The sequence below is a fragment of the Ambystoma mexicanum genome, chromosome 11 (assembly GCF_040938575.1).
Source record: "Ambystoma mexicanum isolate Mex_15411 chromosome 11, UKY_AmexF1_1, whole genome shotgun sequence".
Lineage (NCBI taxonomy): Eukaryota > Metazoa > Chordata > Amphibia > Caudata > Ambystomatidae > Ambystoma > Ambystoma mexicanum.
The window spans coordinates 209,091,018-209,112,865 of NC_090934.1; the positions used below are offsets into that span (position 1 = coordinate 209,091,018).

The window sequence follows — 21,848 nt, forward strand, 5'->3', positions numbered from 1 at the left end:
TGTATTTAGCAACTCGTTTTGTACTGTGTGCGAGAGAGCGCCGGGTCAGTTGACTCCGTTCAGGGTTTTCAATTTTGTCTTGTGCTCTTGCCCATGCTCCGTTCTTCAGTGTTTGTTTTCATGGATCAGCTCCTCTGAAACTCCTTCGCCGGGTCTTCCCTGTCTCCCCGCCTGTGTTCTGTGAGAACTTTCTCTGGCAGACTCCGCTCCCAGTATACTCCGATCCGTGTTTCGTCTATTCCCTCGGTTGGGTTCCCTGTTTCCGGCCCCGCTCCACTCGGATCATAGCCCGGTTTCCGGCTCTTTGTGCGGCCGGCTCCCGTTGTACTCCGCTCCGGTTCTTATGCGTGCCTGGGCTGGCTGTTCTTTGTGCTCCGGGCCGGTCCCGCTCCGACCGGCGCTGGCTCCGCTCCGCGTTTCCGCGTGCTCCGCGGCTCTCGGTAAAATGGCAGAGCTGCCGCTGAGCCTCGTGTCGGATTGAGAGCGCAATAGCAAGAGGAGCGGCTGTTCAGGACCGGGCAGGGGGGTACCGGACAAGCGGAAATCAGGATCCTTTTTGGCTACCCAGCCCGCAGCCACCCCTGTGCCCATCAGCCCCCGCCTCATCGATAACCCCCCCCCCCTCTTTACTTGGGCCTACCCTTGCCTGGGCTGTGGGAGCGGACCACAGTACCCCTCTTCCTCCCCCTGTGTTTCCACCTTTCTTCCCGGCCCCCCACTTTGGGCCTAGCAATTCGCCTCTGACGGGTTCATAGCAACATTTCTTCCAGATTACTTCCTCGCCACAGAGGCGTCCCCCAGTCAAGCCCCTCACTCCTGGCAGCGGGGGGAATGCGCCGGGGCCGTGGGGCCAGGAGCAGGCCTCTTGCGCACTGAGCAGCCCCCGCCTGCTCACGGAGATGGCCGCCCAGGTGGCCTCGGCTGCCGCCCCCCCTTCCGGCCTTGGGAGCCCCCCGGAACTCAAGCCGAGTGGGGGCTCCGAGGAGACGGGCGAGGCGGCCGCCGACAGCGGGCCCGAGAGCGGACCCGACGAGGATGAAGCCTCACCCCCTGGTGGCGGGGAGTCGGTAGCCCCCGAGAGTAACGGGCCCAGCAGCCCCCCGGAACCGGCTACCTATCCTCCTGGGGGGTACGGCACGCCCTATCGCGAGCCACCGGAGCCCTACTATCCTGCATACCCGCCGTACCCGGGCCGGGCCTACCCACCGTACCCTCGGGCTAAACCCTACCCGGGGGCTCCGCAGCGCTTCCTTGGGGGCTCCCCTACAGCCACTCCAACCCTCAACCAACTACTCACCGCACCTGCCCGTGCTTACCCTGGCTACCCTGCGGAGGGTGCAGACGGGTCGCCCACGCCACAGTATGGCGCTCCACCAGGGGCCGGAGGCTGGGGGACCACGCAGCAGAGGGGCCACCACGGACCTGCCAGTCCTGGCAGCAGCGGGCAGCCCTTGCCCAGGACCCCACAGGTAAAGGGTGGCGGGGTGCGCAGGCTAGATGTGTGCAGAATAACCTATATAGTGGCAATGTATTGCAAGGCGTGCACTAGATTCTCAAACGGGTATATGCCCCCTAGAACGGTTGGTAAGAACTAGCACCAATATATGACCCGGTTCTGTGGCAATGCCGATCAAATGCATAGAGGGCATGCAGGAATTCGCCTAAAAGTTTTGGGTGTGGTGGGGTCGCTAGGGGCATATGGGGCAGCACCGTGTGTATGTTAGTGTTGACAGATGTGACTGTTGTCGGATGAAGGGTTTATGTTAATATCGGTGTTTGTGTGGCATGCAGACCTTGTACATGGAGGTTGTTTACGCCACCTGTGCACATTGGGTGGTGGTGGTGTACCGTGCCAATGGTGTAGTATGCTGGTTAGCATTTTGATTGCTACATGGAGCAGGTGGTGACGGGCATCAGTTGTGTGCTCTAGTGGGTACCGAGTTCATTGGGTACCATAAGCGAACCCACAAGCTGTTTTATTTAATTTTTTTTAAGGCAAGAATGCTTCTTGACCTCGCTATGATTTGTCAAGAGGGGTGTGTACTTGCACCCTTTCCTCAGCTCTTACTAGTCTATTGTGTGTTCTTTAAAATGGCTGCTTGTGCGCTCTCGTATTTGGATAATACTCGCATTTTTTAAAGAGTTATGTACTTTTATCACCCTCTGCTTTCTGGGAGCGCTGATTGGGAAGCCGAGGTTGCTCCATGCCTTGCAGTGGTCCCCAGAGGCTCTGGGGTTGTTGCCAGTCTGAGCGCTTATTAGGGGCTTGTGCTTCTCACACCCCTGACAGATGTGCTCTTGGGTGGGGGAGGGAGTCTGCAGGACGGCTGTCCTGGTTGGAGGAGGGGCTGTCATATTCTGCTTGCGAATGGGGTGGGTGTTTGTATGTACCCTGGTGCGTTGGGCTACACGGCCGCACAGTCAACAGTACTGTGATCGGACTTGTGCGGATTGCTTTGAGATTTGAATTATGGAGGTAAAAGTGTTTCTGTCAGAGGCAGGAGACAGTTGGTCTTAGGTTGACATCCTGTGTGTGATTTGATTGGCTCTTTCTCCTGGCCTTTTATAATTGCCTCTGATGTAATGGGCCAACCACCCTGCTGATGAACTGACGATCCACTCTGCCATCCTCATCCCAGGAGGAGCCCTCGTTTCGTTGTGCTACGGTAGTGACCTTGGGAGTTTCTGGCTTCGTATCAGCGGGGGCATGTGCAGATTGCAACAGTAGCCGCGGGACTGGCAAGCGGACCATACTTGCACCCCAGCCTCTATTTGTCCTCGGTCTCTCCTCTTTAGAGTGAACGTGTTTTTGTTATGCATGTGTACTGCACTAGTTTAGGTTTGATTTGGCCTCCTTGCAGATTTCTAATGGGCTATTGGCCAGTTTTGACGTTAAAATGACCAGATCATTCATTGTGTGTATGTGCAACAACTGTCTCAGCTGTGTTTTTTTGCACGTATTCCTACCGAAAGCGGCGTGGGGCACATATTGTAACCGAATGGTAGGTAGGGTGTTTCGCATTTGTGGCACCCAAACTTCAATTTTCCTTTTTAGTTGTATGCAGTGAAGCTGTTGGCCCACCGTGCCTCTACTCGTATATGGATTATGCTATGAGCATTATATCTGAATCGCTCAGCCCTACAGGCCTCCTTTGTGTGTTTGTTTTTGTTGTTGTTGCTTTTTTCCCCTCTCAGTTAAGTGCGCGGGGAAACTACAGCCGTACAAATTCAGGAACCACGCCTGCTTGCCACTATCGTGAATCATGGTATGGTGTGTTCCGATTGGATGATTGAACACCAAATTGAACATCTCTGAATAAAAGTGAACCATAGCTGCGTTTCCGTTGTCAACGTTCTAATTGTGTTTTTTTCTTCGGTTTTGATTTTAAAACTTTAGCGGGCTACCCGAGCCCATCTTTTTTTCAGACTATGCCCATGGGTAGTGGCAAATGACATGGTCTTCGCCAAAGTAAATGCACTGTTGGTATTACACGCCACGGATCTGCAACGTTTTGGCTCTCCGGGCATCTTGGACTAGAAGTACCATCAGCCATAGGACTCCTAGTAAAGGTTGATGGATCATGGTTCAAAACATACGGAAAGCTGCAATGTGCTGGTCCGTTTAAACATGCTACACTGAAAGCTATGCTTATTTTTTTCCTTAAGCGGTGAAGACGATTGATGCTAATCGATTTCGGTGCTTTTTTTCTAGCAATATGAAGGCGATGAACCAGCTGGAATGTAAACATGACCCTTGGTTATATATCGCCCGACACGGATTCATTAGTCCATTGTTTTTATCATCCTATGTTTGTGTGGTAGTCTACGTTTCTTTTCTTTCATTAAATGTGGTGCATTAAAGTGTGGGTGTATCATTTATTTTATAAAACAAAGTAGTGGGGCGCGCCTGATCAACAAGCATGGTTGTCATTTTAGGGTAAAAAGAGGGGTGAGGCGTGCACTCAATTCCTGGCCAATATACTACCTGAAAAAGTATAAATGGGTTTAATCCCAAGTGTCCAATTCACTGGCTTAGATCCCAGTTGTTGCAAAAATATTCACAGGGTTAGATCCCTTATGCTGCATTGGTACTACTGTTCTTCTTCAAATATTCACAGGGTTGGATCCCTTATGCTGCATTTGAGCTGCTGTTCTCCTCCTCCTAGTGCTTTCGTGTCCCAACACTCTGTCATTTTAGGGTAGTTGTATTAACAGTTTAGTGTGGAGTGTAGGGATCTGGGGAGTGTGCCTTGCTTTAAGCTGTCATTCTGATCCATCTAGTTGCCTTTTAATCTTAACAGGGGGGTGTGGCTTTGGGAAGCGAGTAAACTGCTTGTGCGGTACCGTTTCGTCAGGGATAGATTGCTTTGCATCCGTCATACACACTATAAATTATTCTGCACCGCTTGGTTCGGACCCTTGTGAAATTTATGCAACTTGTCAAGGAGGCAGGTTTAAGCCAAGCCACATCACCTTTCCTCGGGTTCACAAGTAGTAACCGCAGAAATGGTTTCGACCTAATTGGGTATCCTCAGTGAAGTTTAGCTGTGCTTTTCTTCCCAAGATATAAGAAAAATAAAAAACACAGCTAATCAAACACTTGGCAGGTTGTTTGGGGCTAACGTGACGCATGTTGTGTACTACCTGCTATCTCAAGTTAATAAACGTGCAACACTTCCCTTGCAGGGACACCCTCCTCCGAGGAAGACTACAGAATAGAGGGAGACACGTTTCCCCTTAACCGAGTTTAATCTGGGGATTTGGGAGTGTGCCGGTCTATTGCGCTGCAAATGGGGGGGGGGGGGGTATTTTGAGGAAATGCTGTGAGTCGCACTTGAGAAAGGCCAGAGGCGTATCTCCCTGGCGCATCCAAAGGGATTTATTTAATGTTCAAACAAATTGTCATACCAGGCACCTCACACAAACTTTACAAAAATGATTACTTCCATTTTTAATTGGTATAATTGAAATGGTTACATGTGATCTTACTGAAAACAATTACAGTGGTAAATTTCATCGGAGACAAACGCCACACCCAACTCCCTCTACCCCAGTTTTTTTGCACCCCACTTTAACCACCACCCTTTATTTAATATGTTTGCAATGTTTTTTGCTGATATGGTCCACTCTGAAATTTACATCTCTGTAATGTGTTAGATATATTGACTGGATGACCGTTGAAATTACTATTTGGATTGAAACAATGAAGAGTGATCGTAGGTACACAGATTAATACATTAGAACTGTAATGATAACATTGCGTTAATTTTGTTAATTCCAATGATATGTGGACTGACTAATGACAAGAGTTGATGCATCAACCCAATTGTTATGGGTGATACTGGCAATAAGTGATCCCAGTTTCCTCAATCAAACTTATGTGCCCAGCAGACATGTTTCGAGTATCTGCTCTGCTTCAGGGCTGAAGTATTGGCTGCTTTCCAAAATAAAAAGAGGAATGCATCTTGTGCTATGGTCTATGACGATTCCTCGTTAGGCATCCTGTAAAAAAGGCTGCTACCTTGGTCACTAGCCTGCTCATGGTAGTTCTGGGGACTGCCAGGTAAGCTGCTATCATTCACTGCAAAGCGATCGTACCATGGAACGACAAGAGTAAAGTGTAATTGTCACTGCAATCTGCTTTTCTGGAACTACAGATGGCACGTAGTGGCGTACAGATGCTTCAGCAGGGTAGCGTCTGATAAGCATTGGAAGGTAACAAGTGTATGCAAAAAAAAGTACGTTGTTTTTTTTTGTGGACTGACTCCCTGTAACAAATCAGGATAAGATCTAAAGTGAAGCATACATTTGGATTGGACTCAAATATGCTATAAGATTATCACACATGCAGCCCATTTTGTGCGTGCAGCAAACCTTTCCTATTTTCTAGTGTACCTATTTACAAAATATTGTATTTGCATGTTTTTATCACTCGCTGCCTTTTTATTTTTGGATTAGTATGGAGGACAAATTGGGTCTGCTTTCTGACGCCCAGGGCCAGCGTTCCTAACCCCAACACACAATTAAATTTGCTTTCAGTCGGGAGCCACAAAAAGGCCATCTGCAATGAGTTGCTGTTATTTTACAAATTTAAGTGACAAATGTAAGTGGCTATGCCAAAATATCTGAGAGCGAGTGAATTTGGTATAGTAACCCCAATAGCTGGCTGCTAATGTGAATTGACTATGAAACGCCTCTGGAGGTAGGTTGGTGTCTACTAACAAGTTCACAGGTTATTTCGTTGGGAAAGCTGCCACTTCATAGGGGATGAACAAATTATATGGTTCTGTTTTTGGAGACCTTCATTGAGGAACCTGGAGAAGAAAGGGTAAGCAGATCAGATCTTGAAGGCACAAAGGAACTTTTTGAGTGTTGATAAACAAAAAGATGTGCAGATGCGCCAGAAATGGTCAATGGGCTGGGACACCTAATCCATTTTAGAAGAAAGAAAGAAGGAAGGGTGGGGGCAGAAATGCATAAAGGAGAATTAGTGAGAACTCTATAAAATCTGTCTCTAGAGTAGTTCAACTCCATTGATTGGGGATAAGTACATGACCCCCTCCGCTTGGTAAAGTGCACGTTTTTAAGGATGTGTGGAATGTTGGACTGCCTCGCCTTAAGAAGGACTTGCATAACTCATCACTGTGGTTGAGTGAAGGAGTGGCATGTTTGGTGTTGGTAGACAATTATTACTCACAAATGAATTTGCATGTGTAAAAGTGGTTGTCAGTGGAATGTAGTGTTGGGGAAACTGTTTAAACTCCAGACCTGGGATCCTGACAGGTTTTCAGATATTTATCACTCATTAATAGTCATGAGGCAAAATGTGCATATGTTTAGAATCATTCTACGCAAATTTATCTCCAGGATATTAATGAGGGGGTATCCTGAAAACCTGACATGGATCTGGCTCTCAAGGCCTGGAGTTGGGACAACCCTGTACTAGGCAACAGTTACTGCTTCCACAGGTGGAATTATTCATGTAGGGAATGAGGTTGCTTTGGGGGCGTTGCTACCATCTGCGAGGTCTGTGCGCGCCAAGTGTAAGAAGTGGGTTTGTTCCACCTGTGAGTATGAGAGCAAGCGGCTCCATTTCAGTATGGTGGGGAAGCATGTGCTATGCCATGGGGAGGAGAGTTGTGCGCAATGTCGGAGGTGGTGGTGGTGTCCAAGTGTGACGGTGTGGGGGGGAAAGGGGAAAAGTGGGTATTTGCCATAGGGATGACAAAGTGTGCCATTTGGGGTGCTGGGTGGAGTCATTTTGGGGTGATTTGACATGCTCGGAGGTCTGAATGTCGTGTGTGTCAGACACGCATGCGGATTGGGGAAATGTATGACTGTGGGCCATGCATGAAGATTGGGGGTTGTGTGCGTGAGGATTGATATGTTTAAGGATTGAGGGATGCTTGGTGTGTGCCATGTGTAGGGTTTGAAATTGAGGGGAGGTATTTAGCTTCTACTTGTAAACTTGAAAAACCTAGTTAGCTTGACACCTACAGTTACCAGGAGCTACTTTTGGCTCCCCGGCCTAACTGATGCAGAATAAGCACACCTATATGATTTTTTTTAACTCTTTTTGAGACAATCTCTATACACGTTAGTACACCTCTAAGCGAGGGGTGGGGTTCATAGATAACGGACACCATTATGTGTTTGCATCTTGCGTCTAAGTTGGATTTGTGGAATGCGTTGCGTTTCCCAGTGGAAGCGCCTGATCATGTCTGATGAGGATGGGGTGCTATGCTGGAGTGAGGCTATGTAATTTCCCCTCTCTGCCCAGGGCTATACCATGCTCTCAAAGCAGAACTAAACATGCTGCTACACCCACAGCGCTACCTGCCTACACATCCCTCCGGTGTGTTGTATTAAATACTAGGTCAGTCATGGCCCACCCACATGAAATTCTTTACCTCCTCACCACAGATAATCTGGATGTCCTTGCCTTGACAGAAATGTTGCTTACCTCTGCCTTATCCATCACTGTTCCTACTGGCTATGTTTCAGTGCGATAGTGCACCAAAAAAGGAGGCATGGTGGCTCTTATCTACAAGGGCTCCTATGTGCTGTACGTCACAAACTCTACCTCACTCCCCAGTTGTGAAACTCTTTATACTCGCACAATGCCCCCCCCCCCCCTCACTATCCACCTTATGTACTGCCCACCTGGTTCCATCTCCACCTTTTGAGGAGGACTTCACCTTGCTCATCTCGTCCAACAGTAAGCCTTCGATGCAACTCCTAGTTGACCTCAATCTGGGGTTTGATGACGCCTCTTACGTGGATGCCACCACCATATTGCTCTTCCTTGACAGCCCTAGTGTTGGAATAGTAGATCTTTCATGTTCCTCCTGATCATCCCGACCAGCATTGATTACCAAGCATAGTATAGGTAAGGTTACGCCTTGACATGCAATAACTATCAAGAATTGTGCATAGTTAATGTTATTTACATGTAACAAAGTTTGCTGTTCTGCCAAGATAGTCACTCTTGACACCTGGAGTGTTAGCAGTGGTCTAGATTGTGAGGCAGCTCCAGGTTCCAGGAGTGTCAGTTGAAGTAGGTGCTGAGTTTGGAGGTCGCTGCTCAGGACTTCACTTAAATAAATGTGAGTTAAGGGTCATACCGTTGTCGCTTGAATCATTTGGGTTCACTCTCAACTGGTGATGCGCAGGCTGGGGAGCAGCGACCTCTGGCTGTATGAACAAGGTTGCCGCTCCAACCAAGGAGAAGGAAGGGCGCTCACAGCGTAGAGTGCCAGAAGACGGCAAGCAGATCCGCCTAAACATCAGAAGATGGGTGTGTAATAGAGAAAGTGGAGGTTGACTGTGAGGTGCAGGTGTGATGGGCTGCGGCAGCTGCGAGGTCGGGGCAGAGTAAAGACAGCGGATGATGCAGGAGCTGTGTTAAATAACAGGTGCTGCGATGTTACTAGGGAATCTGACTAAAGCACACTAGAATGTGTGCCCATTTTGGAAACCACAATATATAAACCAAAGGCCATCCTCGTGCTGATGGCATCTTCCTCGTTACAGTGATGCAAGCATTTTAAAATTCTGATTGAGCTGGAATAACAAAGTAGCCACTGCACGCACAGCACCATTGAGGGCTAATCATGAACAGACGTAACATGGCTAATGTTCTGGGGCCAATATTTTTATTGCCATCACCAGGTGAACCAAAAGTACGGTGATGTGGCTGGTGAGATGAATTCTCGAAATAAGTGCTGGCAGTGTTTGCCCTGAATTACTCAAATGGAAAGACGGAAGTGTTATTAATTCACTGTTTGGGGTCAGCTGGACAAGATGTCCTAAAGAAATTGCCATAGCCAACAGGTATTGGTGATGTGAGTCCAAATAAAAGAAGCATTGCCAAACATTACAAAGTGCAAGAAAATATAATTTTGCCACGCTATCATTTTGCTACCAGAGAACAGAAAACTTGAGAATTGAAGAAATGGAATTTTTTTTTTTGTCCCAATTCTGAGGGGATTAGTGGTCAAATGTCATTACACACACTGAGCATTTACGAGAGCAACTAATGATAAAATGCATGAACAATAAAATCGGAGGAGATGTGGAGAGAATGCAACCCCATGCTAGACGGAGCAGTAGCAATTGCTAAAAATATAGAGCACACAGTCATGCATTAAAGCACTTCATTCAGAAAAGAGTGATGGACGCAAAGGAGATTACCAGAAGGAACAATCAATAAAACTATTGAAAAGCAGTGGGCAGGGAGTGGGGGGGGGGAAGGGAGAGAATAATAATAAAGTAGTAAAAGAAAGTGAAGTAATACTCAGAAGCACCAAGAGCTGGCGTCTTCCCACAGTGAAGTCCAGATTCATGCAGGGCAAGAGATGTTACAGGTATGGAAGTAGCACACGTTTGGTGAATGACCAGGTGTGTAGCTGTGCACATAATTTGCCGGGACTGTGTGCAGAAAGGACACTTAATATGTTGCTGCATACATTTTAAGTCTTTTGGCCAACTGAGAGAAGTTCATGAAGAAGGCAACAGTGATGACTGAGTATATGGGGAAGGAAGTTGTGTATTCAGTCCAGGCAGTCTCTGATAAGTTGAAAAGAAGGAAACCATGGGGTGCAAGTGTCTATGTTGATGGACAGATTATACTTTAATCAGTGAAGGAATGTGGAAAAAATGGGTTCAGTGTTTGTACCGTGGAGGAGGTCAAAGCAAATGTGTTTGGAGATGTCCCTATTGACACAATGGGACAATTTGAAGCAGAACTATGGTTCAAAGACTGGAAGACCACCAGTGTGGTTTACGTGGCAAGGAAAGGTGGGGAGCCGTTGTCCCGGGATGACAAGCAGAGTTATCCATTATACTTGATGTCTGTCATCCTGAGCAAGTACTGTTGGCTCAAGGAGGGAAGACCAGCGAAGATGGTGTGTCCTACTATCTGTAAGTGTTCAAAATGGAACTTGGTCATTTCAAAGGCTTTGTACATGGAACAAGATTCAAGAGAGGAGCAGTTCCAACATCTTCAAAATTTCGAGTAGTAACGCTGGCCTTACGAAAAGCAGTTGAAATGGAAATTAAATGCATGGAAAATGAAGGAATCCTTGAGAAAATCAATGCTGGAGAATGGGGTCAGCCCAATTGTAGTAGTGAAGAAATCCAATGGTACTGTAAGGTTGTGCATCGATTTTAGGAATCTCAATAGAAAAATGCAGAAAAATGTCCGTTAACCAACATTAATGACCTACTGGCAGGAGTGGTTGGAGCAAAGATTTTTTAAGGGCAGCTTATCACCAAAGATATTTGCATTGGGAATCTGTGTATTTGACAGCATTCATAACACCTATTGGTCTGTTAAAATGCAGGCCATTGCCCTTTGGTCTGGTGTTGGCTGCCGGTGTGTTTCAGAATGTAATGCGTACATTGCTGGGGAATGAAAAAGGAGTGATCTTTTGTCAAGCTGATGATCTGGTGTGTGGTGGTATGGCAGAGGAACACGATGGTCGCTTGAGAAGCGTACTTGAGATTCTCGGAGTCTGGGTTAACAATTGCCAGGGGGACGTGTGCATTCAGAGCAGATAATGTGACATTTGAGTCATTAGATATGTGGAAATGGTGTGAAACCCAAAAAAATGATACAGTTAAGGCTATTACGACCATGCTGGAACTGAAGAATAAGAGGAGGTGGCTTCCTTTTCAGGACTATTGGAGTTCTATAGCAAGTTTGTTGAAAAACCTGCAGCCAAGACACACAATTTGAGGAAACTCGCATGGAAGGCTGTGCTGTTTGAGTGGAGTGAAGCATGCACCAAGGAGATTGACAGTGTTAAAATGTAATCCAAGCACTGATATTGTCTGGATTTGAAGAAAATGGTAAGGCAGTAATGTATACTGATGATCGATGGTGGTCTTGGCGCAGTGTTGATGGGGAACTGGTAATTATTGTGTGTGTGTGATTGGAAAGTTAAAAATGTATCTTTGGGGGTGAGTTCAAAGTGAGAACTGGTCATACACCACTGGTGAATATATTTAATAAGAGTGGCCTACAAAATGTGTCGCAGGATCATGAAATGGGTGAGCAATATGCAAGGATTAGTTTCAGGTAGAACATGTTCAATGGAGAACTAATGTAGTAGCAAATGCATTGTCTAGATCAGCAGTTGAGTGCTCAGTGGCTTGTTATGAAAAGGACGGAATTGAAGAGAATTTCGGGTATTTTTAAAGTGCATCAATCAAATGGATTGGGAGGAAGCGTGCATCCTGGATGAGGTGTGTCAGGCGATGTTGGAACTAGCATGTAAGAATTCCAATGCATGTGGAGATGAGAAGGTTAATAAATACAGGAGAGTAAGTTGAATTGTGTATTAGTCTTATTTATGCATGGGGGGCACAGGCTGGTGGTTTCCGAAGAGATGAGGCATTCCGTTATGGAGTTGGGCCACAAAGGACATTTTTTTCTTGGCAAGGACAAAATCACTCATCGGAGCAGCTTTTTGGTGGCCTGGTTTAGACCAGGAAGTGGAAGTCATGGAGAGTTCTCCGATTGTAGAGATGGCGATAAAGGGACTACAGTGTGTAAGCCACCCAAGAAGGTACATGAGTGCCGTAAAGTGTCATGGGATGAGACTGCACTAGATCTGTTGGGCCCCTTTAATATTAGAGGGACCGAGGACACCTAGCTACCTGTTATGGACATGTTGTCTTAAGTGGCTGGAGGTTTGTGTATAAAAGGAAGTGACTTCCAGTAGGATCACTAGGTTTTTGGAGACTTTTGTAGTGTTTGTCGGAAAATGGGGCTCAATTGATGTTGAGGGATTTTTAAATAATTTTTGGAGAGGTATGGTATACAACAGGTGAATACTGCTTTGTATCATCCCCAAGGCAATGGGTGCATGGAAAGGTTTAATCACATGTTGATGGATGTCATTAGGATTGCAGTGGTCACAGGTGGGGGGGGTTGGATATGGGTGGTTATGGTGAGGACCTTTCAGTATAGGTTAGCGCCCCACACTGTCATGGGAGTGGCACTGTTTGAGGTTTTGAGAGGGAGAGAAATCCTACTACACACTTGTGTTCTGGTTGGATGGACAGATAGAGGTGTGAGAAAATAGAAGAGAAAGCAATGACAGAAGATGCGTCTGCGGTGAGAAGGCCAATGGAAGATTTGATGTGAAGAATTGTTGTTGGATGGTCTGTCTGAGTCCGGGTGATGTGGTCAAGTTGAAACTATCTCTCAAGGTGAGGAAAGAAGATTCCAGGTGTTCGGAGGGAATGGGAGCAGTAAAGGATTTGGGTGAATCTATCATGGTCCGAGGTGGTGTGTGGAGCAAGGCGAGGATGGTGGTGATAAAGAGGTGCACTGAAAGAGTGGTTGGTGAAAGGCGGGGAGGTGTTGGGATGTGGACCTCTCTTGTTCATCCTGACCAGCATTGATTACCAAGCATAGTATAGATAAGGCTACGCCTTGACCAGCAATAACTCTCGAGCATTGTACATAGTTAATGTTGGTTGTGATGTGTAAATAAGTTCACTGTTGCTCTGGCGAGATGTTCACTCTTGGAACCTGTGGTGTTGGCAGAGGTCTAGGTTTTGGGGCAGCTCCAGGTTCCAGGAGAGTCTGTTGTTGGTGCTGAGCTGGGAGGTCACTGCTTAGGACCTCACTTAAATGTGAGAGTTCAGGTTCATACCTGTGTCGCTTGAATTATTTTGGGTTAACTCTAGATACCTAGGCTGCACCCAACTTATCACGGAGCCCACTCACTCCCATTGCTGCATCCTTGATTGGCTGTTTGGGCCACAAAAGCAACCTTTCCATCCTCTCTAACCAACCATGCTTGTTCGGACCACCGCACCATCTCCTTCACACTACCCTTTGTCTGCGAATGCGCCAGGCCTGCCAACCACTATGGCATGCAGCACACGTAATCTAATTTGTGGTAAGGTCATCCCACTCCTCAAACTACCCCTTCCTCCCAGGATACTACCTCCCTAGTCAAACATTACAATCTGCTCAATAGGACTGTAGACCATCTCTCACCCGTCAAGGCCTGAAAGACTATGAATCTGCCACACCTCAACTCTTGGTTCACCCTGCCTCTCTGTCTGAGCTGCCAAAAAAGCAGTAGAAGCCACTTGGCTCAAAGCCCGACCTTATCCAACAAAAACCATCTTTCTTAAGCTGTCTCTACAAACAGTTGCCCTTGGCTCCAAAGCAGCCTCCTATAATGCAAGAATCTCTACAGCCTCCTATAATGCAAGAATCTCTACAGCTACCTCCTAGCTCTCGTGAACAATTCATTCTCTGGGAACTGGAAGGCCCCTTCTCCCCACCTACGTTATCGCGAAAGACCATGCCTGGTGCAATAAGATTCAAGACCCCCTTGCAGGCAAAATCACACAGCTTCAAGCTAAAGTAAGAGCTAAACAATCATCCATACCAGCTGCCTGTGCTCTAGCTGCTCTACTCACAACCCAATGCGACATCCCACCCTTCCAGTTCAAACCAATTAGTATGTCAACCCTTGCTAACACCATCATTGGGCTCAAATCTTCGCGCTGCAAGGGAGATGCTTGCCCAGCTTCCTTGGTTAAGGAATGCATTGTTCCTTTACTTGCATTTATTGTTGCCATCATCAACTCCTTCTTTGCCACCTGCACCGTCACGCCCACCTTGAACGAATCTTGACTATCACTGCTGCTAAAGAAAAAAAAACGTGAGCCTGCCATCCCCAACAACTATTGACCCATCACAACAGTCCACTTATGAAAATCACGGACATGGTGGTTTACCTTCAAATCCAGTTGTTCCTAGAACGCCACCACGTTCTGGGGACTCGTCAATCAGACTTCCGCCTGAAGTATGGGACTGAAAGAGCCCTCCTCGGCTTAATGGAAAAAAAACAGCTTGACAATGCTAATGATCAGGGTGCCCTCTCTCTGCTCTTATTGCATAACCTTTTGTTTGACTTCATATACCATGAGATCCTCTGTTATTCCCTCATTTCTTCAGCCTACTTATCCTTGGAAGATGCCAATTGGGTTGCTTCTTTCCTAGATGACAGATCCTCTTGAGTCTTCACCAGTGAGCCCACTGCCAAGCCAACATCTACATCTGCGGATACCCCAAGGCTCCTGTGTCTCTCACATGCTCCACAATGTTTACACAACGCCCTTGTTCGACTGCCTTGATGCTCTTGGGATCTCATACACCAACTATGCGGATGATACCCAAATTCTCATTCACCTCACTGGTGACCACCCAAAGAATTAATTCTATATGTGTACAAAGTGTTCCAATCCTGGATGGCCACACACAGCCTTTGCCTCAATGATTGAAAAACGGAGCTGCTACTCATCGGGCCTCCTGCCTGTTTCGCAAAACTACCTCAGACCAATGCATCTTTCACCTTGATGGCCATAACATCACTGTTGCTGCCTCTGCCAGGACCCTTGGCGTCTACCTTGACAATGATGTGCCACGTCAATTGCATTGCTGCATCATCCGTATACGCCACTAAGCTCATCAACGCCAGCAAACCTTTCCTCACTACTGCTAACCGACTGGAAGTGGCCTGGGCCCTCATAGGGTCGAAACTTGTAATTCCCTACTCCGTGGGACCTCTGAAAAGAATTTGTTCAAACGATCCAAAACCATACCCTTAGGTGGCACTTCACATTGGCGAACAGGTCCACATTTTTTAGATGAGAAAAGCTGCCCGCTGCCTTCGATTGTTAAGGACAGAATCAACTTTAACATTCTATCGATAACCCACCGCTGTTTTCCAATGAGCACTGCAATATCTAGTGGCCAAAATAAAAGAGCACTCCTCGGCAAGTTCTTCAAGATCAGACTACAAACACTGCCTAGTCCCCTCTAGTTTCAAGTGGTTTAGATCTGGTGGTTCCAGCTTATTTGTCTGGGCTCTCGCCCTCGAGTGATATATATATATATATATATATATATATATATATTATTTTTTTTTTCCCCTTCCCCACCTGTGAATTGAACCGTCTTGCAACTACTTTAGAAAACAGCTCAAGACTATTGAACTGACCCCCCCCTTTTTTTTTTATTTGTTAATTTTTTTTTACCTCCATAATTCTGGAACTAGTGACTGGATGCCAGAGGGCTCTGTGTACTGTCTATAAATGTACAAATGTCTATGCCACCATGTGTGTTTAATATGGGGGAGCCCGTGTTTGTGACCATGTGGGGGGGTACTGGATCTTATGGAGGGGCTTGTGTGGGGGCTGTATGGGGGGGTGGAGAGGAGAGAGCACCCTGTGTGGGGATATAAATGGGCTTGGGGTCCATGAGGGGTGGAGGGCATGTGTCACCTTGTGTGAAGATATGAGGGGGCAGATGCCACCATGTACTAGGATGCAGAGGGATGGGGCATGTGCCAAAATATGGGGGAGGGGGAAGATGTGTGGCGGTGCTTTGTTGGAGGATTTGGGGTGTGTGACAGTCTGGTGCGGCCACATGGGGGAGGGGGTCTGTGTGCCACCACGTGAGGGTCTTGAGGGGAGAACCCCATATGGGGAAATGGGGGCAGAGGGGGGTATATATGGAGGGGCCCTGTGTGGGGATATATGGGGGAGAGAATAGAGCAGCCTGTGTGGAGATATATGGGGGGGGAGGGTAGAAATAGAAGAGATCCCCATGTGGGGGAATATATATTGGGAGGGGTCTGGGGGGAAGAGAACCCATGTGAGGATATATTTATGAATGCAGGGGATGTCGGGATATGGGGCTTGAGCCCGGATATGGAGCGGGTGGGGGCACGTGCCCCCATCGTGCAGTGATGGGTGGGCTCATGCAAAGATATGGGGGTGTGGCTGTGCTACATGTGAGAATATGGGGGTGCGTGGCAATGTATGTTGCAGCCACACAGGGGATATGGGTGACCATATTGGGGGGGGGACCCAGTGTGGGGGGATATATGGGGGAGAGCACCCCGTGTGGCGGGGTGCAGGGGAGGAGGCAGAAGAGGGAGCACCACACATGGGGAGAGGAGAGACTACCCTGCGTGGGGATATATCGGGGGGTGGAAGAGAATCGCATGTGGGGGGGGGTATATATATATTGGGGGGGGGGGAGAAAACCCATGTGGGGATATATAGAGGGGGTGAACTTGTGAAGGGATCTATATGGGTGGGTTATGAGGATATAGGGCTTGTGCCAGGATATGTAGGGGGGGCTTGTGCCACCTTGTGTGAAGAAATAGTGGCGATGGGGCATGTGCTACCATGTGTATATATGGGGGCGGCATGTACCACCTACCGTGTGAAGATATGGGCATGTGCCACCTTGTGCCAAGCTAGGGGGAATGTGCCAAGATATGGGAGGGGTTCTGTGAGGGTATATATGGGGGGGGGGGAAGCACCCTGTGTGGGTGTTTGTGGGGGGCAGAAGAGGGAGCATCACACATGGGGATAAGGGGAGAGGAAGAGGAGAGAACACCCTGTGTGGGGATATATTTTGGGGGGAGAAATAGAAGAGCATCCCATGCGGGGTGGGAGTATATATTGGGGGAGAAAACCCATGTGGAGATATATGGTGAAACCTGTGCGTGGGGATATAAATGGGGTGGGGGGGCTGTGAGGATATGGGGTGTGCCAGGATATGGGGGCGAAACAGTGGTGAGGTTGTGTGCTGCCACGTGTGAGGAATGATGGGGGGGGGGGTGTATGTGGTGCATCCATGTGTGAAGATATGGGGGTGGCACATGCCACTTTGTGTGATGATGTGGGGGGGCAGCATGTGGTGTGCTGCAGTGTGTGCGGACATGGTGGAAGGCTGCTGCCACATGCAATATTTGGGGCAGTGGCGTGCGTGTGGACATAGGGGTGCTGCCACATGTGAGGATTAGGGTGTGCATGGTGGCATATTGTGCTGCCCCTTTTCAGCTGGCCCACTCTCTGTAAACCTGCATCAAACCAGCTTTGGAATCTGGCATGATTCGGGATATGGTCTTGTATCGGGGGTATGACTCGGCGGGGAGGGCCATGTCGTCACGCCCCTCTTTACCCTCCATAGAGGGCCCATTACATGTGACAACTATCTTCGTTATTGTATGCATCAGTGCTGAGAGCCACTCTCCGAGGGAGACTGGCCTCCACAGGAAACTGTCAATTTGCACACACTGCTTCTGTAGATCTAATCTAAGGTGGGGGAGCAGTGCTCTGAATTGTGCCATCCTTTAGTAGGTGCGCATATCTGACAACCCCCCACCCCTTTTCAGCTTCGCAAGCATCTTGTATGAGACCGTACGCTTTTGCCCCTGCCATATAAAATTGTTGATCCCTTGTTTTAATTCCATGAAGTGGGCGTCTGGCATCTCAATCGGGGGCGCTTGGTACAGGTATAGCACTCTGGCGAGTAAAATCCTTTTTACTGCAATTAGTCTACCCAGCTAGGACCGAGTTGGTCTCAACCAATCTTCCAGATCTCTGAATATTCGCTGTATCAGCATGGGGGAAGTTGAACTCATAGTTCTCCCAAATCTCTGGATATTCTCACACCAAGGTAATTTATCCCCACCACCCGCTCTTCTACGGGAATCCCAAGGTACCTCCATAGTTCCCTGTGCCCTTACACCTCCTTTCTTATTGGGAGTAGTACCAACTCAAATTAACCTTAAACCCTGAAACTTGCACATAGTCATCTATGACCTGGAGCGCCTGCCGGGCTGAGGTGGGGACATTTGAAACGTGGAGCAGCACGTCAGCCGCGTACACGCTAAGTTTATGCTCTCTTTTTTTTTTTTTTTTTTTTTTTTTTTTTTTTTTTTTTCTCCCTACTTTTATACCTGTGATCCGTGGATCCTGCCTTATCTTTATACCCAGGGCATTGTCAGTGTAAAGAGCAACAGGGATAGTGGACAACTCTGCCTAGTACCCTTTCGAGTCTTACCTTGGACCTTTTCCCATTAACTGTTACTTGTGCCGTGGCGTCGTTGTAAATTTATCCCAGGGCCTATTGCATTCTCTCCCCAAAGCCCACCTTCTTGAGCCCAGGGTTCTCTCCCCAAAGCCCACCTTCTTCAGCACAGCGAACAGAAATCTCCACTCCACGCGGTTGAATGCCTTTTCGTCGTCAAGGCTTAAGAGTGCAAACCCACTCGGGTCTTTAGAGACATGCTCTATTAGATCCAATGTTTTCCTTATGAAATCTGTGCCCTGTCTCCCAGCTATGAATCCGACCTGGTCTGGGTGCACCAGTCGCAGCATCTCTCCCTCCAGGTGGGTGGCGAAGACTCGCATGAACATTTTTTCATCCACATTTAGCAGGGAGATGGGGCGGTATGAGGGGCAGCATGCCGGGTCCCTTCCTTCCTTCCTTTGGTATCATAGTAATTGGTGCCTTACTAAAAGACACAGGGGCCATCCCCGTCTCTAATATATTATTGTATATTCATACCAGGTGTCGTAGGAGGGCGCCTGAGAACTGCTTGTAAAAACCCTATGGTATAATTGTCCTCTCCCGGGGCTTTACCCCTTGGGAGGCAGGCAATCGCGTTGTGGACTTCCTCAGCCGTGATGGGGCTCTCCAAATGCTCTGTTTCTGTGTCTGTGAGATGTACCGTGTCTATCCCATCTCGATATTCCCCTGCCCTTCCTTGCGTTCAGTACATTCTGTACTTAATAAAACCTTCTGGTATTTCTGCTGGTGTGGTTCTGGTGGTACCCACAGTCTCCTCCAAGGTCGTAACCCATCCATCTGCTCTCTGTGCCCGAAGTTGTGTTGCTAAAAACATGTCGGCTTTATCCGCCTTCTCTTAATACCTCTGTTTGAGCTATTTACGTTTGCACAGGGTTTCGCCTAGCTTAATTTCCTTCAGTTCTACCCTTTTGGCCTGGAGTTTTTCCAAAATTCCCTCCCTATGTATCGTGCCCCCCGCCCCTTTCTAGTATTTCAGCACGGGGCATGTCCTCCTGAAATCTCCTTTCCCTTTTTTTTTTTTTTTTTCACGCCCATTCTCTGATTAGGAGCCCACCCACTTAGCCTTTCCCACTTCCCAGACAGTCTTAATATCAACCTCGCCTGTGTCATTTAGCTCAAAAAGTGATATCACCAGTCATTTCGTCTGCGAACACTGGGTCTTTCCATAGAAGTTTGTTACACCGCAAGCTAGAGTCCGCCCTGTATATTCAGTTCGTCTATTGTCATCCGGACCATATCGTGATCTGTCCATCCTACTGGTCTTATTTCACAGTCCATCACTCCTCCCTCACCTACCTCAAACCCCCCCCCTCCCCCACGCCCCGCTCAGGTCCTGGTTCTGCAAAAGATAGTTTATCCTAGTATATGTCGAGTGTGGGTGAGAAGAAATATCCTTTTTCTCCCGGTAGTTTCATCCTCCACACATTTGCACGTCCCAGTGACGTATTATTCTCCTTTCGCTCGTGACTGCCCCTTCCTTCATGGACCTTCTGTCTAACACCCCATCCACCCAGGAATTAAATTTGCCCCGATGATGTACATCTCGGCAGACGGCGCCTGTACCTGGTCCAGGGCTTCCTGTATCAACCCCTCCTGACCCCGAGCCAGTGAGCACCCACCCCTCCAAAAGCTTGGTTACCCTTAGGTCCTGAAGCCTTCACTTTGTGCAGTACTATTCCCAAGCCTCCCTTTTCCACTGGCCCGGAGGACCAGTGGACTTGTCATGCCCGCTTACCGTAATCTCCACTCTTCCCCCTTACCTGCTGCGTTTCCTGCAAAAATAGTACATCAAGGTTGGCATCTTGTAACTCCCTTGCTAGTAAGGATCTTTTCGTGGGCATGTTCATTCCTTTCACGTTAAACGTGCCCACAGTCAGACTCCTCTTACTACCGTTGGGCCTCATTAACCTTCCTTCCCCCTACTCGCGCCCCCCTCCCTTTCCGTTGTATTAGCCCCACACTGCTTCATGACATGCCAGCCCCGGGGCAAGTTACTGACAGTAGAACCCCCACACTACCCCCCAAAGCACTCCCCCATAACTGAACAACAATTAACGTGAACCTGAACAAGTTGCTGTGGTCTGCAGCCAAAGTTAATGAGACTCCCTCCATCCTGCCAAGGGCCACCATGGGAGGGGAGGCGTTCCTCACCCCACCAACATTCCATACAGTACCTTGTCGACCCGCTGGCATAGTATCCAATAAGCTCAGTCCAACATTGGGGATCTGGCAATGCTCCTGTCCCCAGCATGTCGGTGCATTCATGAAGGCTTATGTGGGGAGGGACTGTTCAAGCGCCGGTACTTCCGTCCAATTTGTCCCCTCCTCTGTGCACCAGGGGCGGGCGACCGCTGACTTCTATTGATGACTCGTCTCTCGGTCGGATCAGAACCCATAGCCGCATCCGATGTCAAATGGGAAAGAGTTTGTTCCGCTTCCTCTGCTGAGGTGATGCGGTAATCCATTGCATCCACGTCGAACTGCAGTGAAAATGGGTATCCCCACCTGTACCTTGTTCCCCTCTCTGTTAACGATTTCGTAAGGCCTGCCTGCAATCCCTTCTCCTTGAGGGCGTCGAGTTGGAAAGGTCCTGGTATACTGTGATCCTACCACCTTCAAATACCATGTCTCTGCGCTCTCGCGCCCGGGCCAGTATTTCAACCTTATCCCTGTATCACAGGAATTTGGCAACGATAGAGCGTGGACTATCTCCGTTCGGTCCGCCTCCTCTGTGTGCCTTCTCCAGCTCTGTTCTGCCACCTTCTGCCGCAAAGAGGAATTTAACAATAGTTTGTACCTTCTCTGCTTCTTTCAGGCCCAGTATCCATATATTATTTCTCCTCTCCCTGTTATCCAGGTCATCCATCTTCAACATGTCTTCTTCCTCTCTCAGCTCCAGCTCTGTCGTCCTAGCATCCAGCTGCATTTTCACCAAGTCCGCGTAGAGCTAGTTGTTCTCTAGGCCCTTCACCTTACTTTCTATGGTGCCAACCCAAGATCTTCCAAAGAGGCTTGAATATCTCCTAAGTGCTTTTATTTCGGCCAAGATGTGTCCAGAGTCCCCTTTCATAGAGAAATGGAACATGTCCACCACCGCCAGCACCTTGCATTCTGGTCCCTTCATCTGCGTGGTTCCCAGCTTTTCTACCTGGTTTAGTTGCTGCAGTGGTGGGGGCCGGGCAGCACCCCTTTGTCCTTCCTCTGTTGGATTGCCACCCATTTTTTTTGCAGAGGTTCCTCCGGGTCTGTTCTCTGCCAAGGCCTGGCCTGGCTGTTCTCTGCCAAGGCCTGGCCTGGCAGTAGAGATGCTGCCTCTACTGCAGAAAAAAAAGTAGTCTCTTATTGTCCCTCTGCCTCCAGGTAGGCGACACTTTGATTTTATTGCCCCTGGGTGCTGGCCCAGACTCACTTGTATAAACGGCCA

At 48.2% G+C, this 21,848-nt stretch overlaps 1 protein-coding gene across 1 annotated transcript in view; it reads left to right on the top strand.

The window, feature by feature from the left end:
* The first annotated feature begins 281 nt into the window (after positions 1-281).
* The window catches only part of ARID1A (AT-rich interaction domain 1A), a 1,380,737-nt gene continuing 1,359,170 nt past the window's right edge, over positions 282-21,848 (top strand). The window contains exon 1 of the mRNA XM_069622865.1: positions 282-1,469. Coding sequence (XP_069478966.1) covers positions 900-1,469 — 570 coding nt within the window. The 5' untranslated portion in view covers positions 282-899. The remainder of the gene's footprint in view (positions 1,470-21,848) is intronic.